The following is a 5,392-nucleotide window of genomic DNA, read 5'->3' as shown; positions in this document are numbered from 1 at the left end:
GCTAGCCTTGAGCTGAAGAGCTGAGGGACAGCGCCCAGGCCCAGAGTTCAGGCCCCACGACTGGACAAAAAAAAAAACAAACAAACAAACAAAAACTAGTTTACCCACTTCTCGTTATTTGACCAGTTTATAAATAATTCTCCCACCCTTTGCCCTTTAAATGCCTTTTTTATGGTTTCCTTGGTAACACAAATATTTAAAGGAAGTCTGGCCTGTGTTGGGCAAAAGAGGTCCACAGGAAAGGAAAATGGTTTTAAGGTTCCTTAAAGCAGCCCTACAGCTCTTCAGGCCAGAAATCTAGCACACCTGTCCTCTAGAAGAGTTTAGCCACACCTATCCCACTTCCAGATGACCAGGCTAAGCTTCTTGAGCAAATCCCAGGTCTGGTAGGGCGCTGGTGGCTCACACCTCTAATCCTATCTACTCAGGAGTCTGAGATCTGAGGATTGTAGTTCAAAACCAGCCTGAGCAGGGAAGTCAGACTTATCTACAATTAACCAGAGCTATAGCTCTCAAAGTGGAACTGTGGCTCCAAGTGGTAGAGGGCTAACCTTGAGCAAAAATGCTTAAGGACTGCACGCTGGCCCTGAGTTCAAACCCCACAATCAATATATTTTTTAAAAAGTCCCAGGTCGGTCCAGAATACTTTGACTAGATGTTTCTTTTATTACTCAGCTACCAAGATGGTATTGCCCAATCAGTGACACATCTGCATCTGAGGCCTCTTCTCACTGCCCCAAAGTCAAACCACCAGACAAGTTTTGTGCTTATAACCTCTAGAGGGCCCAAGAGGTGCTGCCAAATGTCCCTTCAATTACTAGGATCTCAAGGATACACTAGTATGGCTAGGGTCTGGGAAAGACCAAGGAAAGAGTAGCAATGTTTGAGACTGGTCCAGTAAAGATCCAGCTAGCCTGGAAATGCACTGATGAGTTCCCAACACCCAATTACCAGCCAGCCTCCCTAGGAAGGCAGACATTCAACTCTTGCCAGAACTGGGCACCTTTATAACCTAAAAGCAACCTCAAGAAGACTTGTTTCTCAATTCAGTGGCAAGAGACCAAAAGGGGAGCAGACATAACAGTTTAGGGCTATTCCAGCTCACAGGATACATACCTAGGAATATAGTTTTTTCCATAAGTAATACAAAAGTTAGTCATATTTTAGAAAGCCTGAAAATAAAATCCATTTGTGTCCTAACACCGGTAATAAGCAGACATATTAAAAACAACAATATTCACTAGCTTGAGCTAAATTAAATTACTTGTCATAGATAAAAATGTCACTCTTCAATATGCAATCATGTGTGTGTGTGTGTGTGCGTGCGTGTATGCATGCCACACCAGTTTTGTGTCTTGAACTCAGGGCCTGGGCACTGTCCCTGAGCTTTTGTGCTCAGGATAGTGCTCTACCACTTGAGCCATAGCTCCCTTTCTGGCTTTTTCATGGTAAATTGGAGGTAAGAGTCTCACAAGACTTTCCTGCCCAGACTAGCTTCGAGTGGAATCCTCACATCTCAGCCTCCTGAGCAGCTAGGTTTACAGGTGTGAGTTGTCAGCACTCAGTACCAATATCCAATCTTAAGAAATAGCCAAAAACCTAAGTCAAAGGGTTACAAATCTCAGCTCCTCAAATGCTATTGATCCAGCTCTTTCTACTGAAGGTGTACCAAGGCTGAGATATATGTACAGGAGTCATTGTGCCTGAAGAAGCCATGGCTGGTTCCAGTTCTAATCTTCACTGGTTCATGTAAATGTATAGTAAGACACTATAAAGTTTAAGGGATGAAACAGTGAGCAAACCTCAACTCTTCCTGAGAATTTAAGAGATAATTTAAAAACCTTCAGAGTAGAAGGAACTAAACAATTCAGCTTAGTTCTTAGTTGCACTATCTTGTTAAAAGAATACAGAGAGTAAATTCATGCACAAACAGGGACCATTTGGTGCAGTTTACACATTCTTTGGCATAAACTGTACCAGAACTTCTAAGGACCTTATGAGACCAGAGTCTACATTATTTAGAGCTTCTTTATGGAAAAACCTGGTCATTGAAATCTCTACTCTCTGGATTAGCCTAGTCTTCAAGACAAAGCCTATTTTCCCATATTTCAAGGATACTTCACTGAGTTTTCACAAAAAAGTGGTGAAACCCAAATAAAAACCTTACTTTTTCTTTAATTTGTTTTGCCAAACAAACACAGTGAAAACTTTAGCCTGACTAATTGTACAGAAAATAGAATTTGTAACCAGTAGCAAACATAACCCAAGTCCCAGGCAAGCTGGCCCTCCATCAGCAGGTCATCCCCTGGGCAAATGCCCCCATGTGTAGGGAGGTCCTAGGAGGCAGAGGCACAGATCAGCTAGTCCCCATCAATATCACAGACTGCATCTGGAAAGAGTAAGCATTTAAAGAACTGATGTTACTTGAATCTCTTATCACTACACACAGCAGAGTTTTCTCAGATTGCTGGCCAAGCTTAATCTGTGGTTTTTCCCCAACCCCCAGTCACTGGGCACCCCACCTTTATCCCTCTAGGCAAGTCTCAAGTGTTTCTGAAGCCTCTGCTTAAGCAGAATCTGCAACATAAACTGGGGAGGGAGAATAGACAGTATTAATGCTGGTGTCACTATTGCAGAGTCTGAGGACCCAAACTCCTGCCTCAAGAGGAAACAAGTGAGGGTGCCAAATCACCAGCCAGTCTAGCTAAGCCTCACTACTGTCAATCAGAATATAGGGGAGTTCAATATCCGCCTGGGGATCCCTTGGGCTGGAAGGGGTCCAGCAGTTCTACAGGCCTCAGGCGTCCCATTCACATTCCGTGCTTCTTCCGGATGACAGCCATGGCAAGCAGGCGATCTTTCTCGCGAAGTTCTTCCCGCAGTTTGGCCTCGGTAAGACGCAGGTGGCGGATGCTCCCCTTCATCTCCTTCATCTTCACTTCCATCAGCGCCAGGATATCCCGCTGTTCATTCAACTTGCGCAGGAGCTCCTCCTCCGTGGTGCCTGATGACAACGAGTACGAGTGGTCGGAGCCAGTATCAGGAAAGCCCTCTTCCCCTACTACCACCAACTGGGGACCCATAGGGCACTCAGCGGCCTCCAATCCCGCTGTTGCAGCCTCTAGCTCCGACGCCGCGGCTGCAGCGGCTGCACCTTCTGCGGCTGCGAACTCCACTTGCACAGTAAGATCGATGGGCTTTACATCATCTCCGGCGGGAGTGGTGGGCGCTGGCGGCGCGGATCCTGGAGCCTGGCTGCTGTCTACAGCGGCCTGAAGGGTGAGGAGCACAGCTGCGGAGGCAGACACAAGGTTCGGCTGCAGCTGGGAGGTCTGAGCGTTGGAGGCGGCCGGAGACGACTGCGGTTGCGGAGGCTGCTGGGGCTGCGGCTGCTGCTGCTGCTGCTGTTGTTGTTGCTGCTGCTGCCTTCGGCGGGCGGCTGCAGCCCCTGCGGGTCGGCGCGCTACTTTGCGCTCATTCACGCCGCGCAGCGGGAAGATGGTGGGAACGCGCACCGTGTAGGTCTTGCGGCCACCCTGGAAGTGAACGCTGCACAGACGGTGGCCCGTGGTGGGCTGGAAGGTGGAGAAGCACCCACTGACGCCGGCACGGGACACATTCTTGAGCCAGAGGCGCCGTAGCTCAGCGTCCTTGGGAAAGGTGTAGAAGTGCAGTGCCTTGTCCCGATGCGAGTTGTTGTAGCAGCCGGGTACGCAGCACGTAAACCCTGGCATGGCTACGCCGCGCGGCCCGGCCCGGCCCACCGGCCTCCTGCGCTCTTCGACGGCCCAGTCGGTCCGCCACCACCAGCTCCTCGACGGGCGGTGCTGCGCGAGGCCTTGGGCAGCCTCTCACTATTGCCGCCCGGCGCAGCCGGCTCGGCCGGGTGCCCCGTGCCCAGAATACGCTTCCCGCCGGCCCGCGCCGCACCGCGCCGCCCGCCTGCCTGCGCTCCGGAGTCTGCCCGGGGGACGCCGCGAAGGACCGCCTGGAAAGGAGGACTACGCCCCCCACAATGCACCGCGCCACACGCCGCTCACTTCCGGGGTGGGGCGTGCTTATTCCGGCCTCTTTCCAAGGGACCGCGACAACCCTTAAAGAACAGATTCTCTTCGAGACCCTGCTTGCCTTCGGTCAGCGAAAGAAACATATTCTACTGGAACGTTGTCGCACGGACTGCCCCTCACAAGGACCCGGAATCTTAATGCGGGGGACGGGGGAGGCCAAACGCGCCTCAACTATGCGCAAGCGCCATGGGTATGTGCCCACGGATACTACAAGTCCCGGGATGCTCGCGAGAACTCCGAAGCTTCAGCCGGGAGCGCCGCCTAAGGGAAGATCCGGTTACTGCGAACAAGGGTGAGGTTCTGCTGCCGGCCTGAGGCTATCTATCCTCTTAAGCCCCGTCTCCTTTCTGGACAGCAAGCTTTTGCTTGGAGGGAAAGGAAATCTGTGCCTCTCTGCCTTGAAGGATCTTAGGAGCCACCATTTCTGCTTTGGGAGATCTCGTTCCACCCAGCCACTGTCAACTTTGAATCACAAATAGGTGCCTACTGTGCGCCAGACTCGGTGCTGTTTTGTGGATACCGGTCTTCTTCCCTTCCCCCTCCCACTAGATGAGCATTGACCACAAGAGATAAGGGCCTTCCTTTTAGATAATAGATGAATAGATGTGAATACACGCCTGTAGACTTGTAGTCAGATAAACGCCAAAATGCAATGAACGTGAGGCCTTCGGAAGGTGGAACGCTGAAAACCTTGGTAGGGAATTACTAGTTCTTACTCCACCCCCACCCGCAGTCTCACCTTGAGAAATCAGTCTTTTGAGTCCCTGAGTCAGGAAAGAGCTAGGCCGGCCATTAAAGAGCCTGGGGCAGCCAAGGCTAACAAACAGTGAGAGATCTCAAACAGCCGTGTTAGAGGATTGGGAATTATTTTATTTTTTTTTTCAATCGTGGAGCTTGAACGCTGGGCCTGGGGGCTGCCCCTCAGCTCTTCAGCTCTCTACTGCTTGAGCCACTTCCGGTTTCCTGGTGGTTAACTGGAGATAAGAGTCTCACGGACTTTTCTGCTCAGGCTAGCTTTGAACCGCGATCCTCAGATCTCAGCTTCCTAAGTAGCTAGGATTACAGGCATGAGCCACTGATACCCCGCCACTTTCAGCCACTTTCAGCTTTTTCTGAGTCGTTTATTGGAGATAAAAATCTCTTGAACTGCCGGGCGCTGGTGGCTCACGCCTGTAATCCTAGCTACTCAGGAGGATGAGATCTGAGGATCGCGGTTCAAAGCTAGCCCGAGCAGGAGAGACCGTGAGACTCCTATCTCCAATACACCACCAGAAAACCGGAAGTGGCGCTGTAGCTCAAGTGGTAGAGCGCTCGCCTTGAGCTGA

The 5,392-nt window shown here is 50.9% G+C and overlaps 1 protein-coding gene across 1 annotated transcript; it reads right to left on the bottom strand.

Annotated features, from left to right (window-relative positions):
- Window positions 1–2,155: 2,155 nt before the first annotated feature.
- Window positions 2,156–3,963, bottom strand: Thap11 (THAP domain containing 11). Its single transcript, XM_013012626.1, has one exon. The coding sequence runs from the start codon at window positions 3,732–3,734 to the stop codon at window positions 2,811–2,813; it is 924 nt and encodes a 307-aa protein (XP_012868080.1). The 5' UTR covers window positions 3,735–3,963; the 3' UTR covers window positions 2,156–2,810.
- Window positions 3,964–5,392: the final 1,429 nt, after the last annotated feature.

The sequence above is a fragment of the Dipodomys ordii genome, unplaced genomic scaffold, assembly GCF_000151885.1.
Source record: "Dipodomys ordii isolate 6190 unplaced genomic scaffold, Dord_2.0 Scaffold18, whole genome shotgun sequence".
In the NCBI taxonomy this organism is placed as follows: domain Eukaryota; kingdom Metazoa; phylum Chordata; class Mammalia; order Rodentia; family Heteromyidae; genus Dipodomys; species Dipodomys ordii.
This window is presented reverse-complemented; position numbering and strand designations above follow the sequence as displayed.

Bases quoted from the DNA above. Each gene is read 5' to 3' on its own strand.
- Thap11 (XM_013012626.1), bottom strand. From the start codon at position 3,734: ATGCCAGGGTTTACGTGCTGCGTACCCGGCTGCTACAACAACTCGCAT.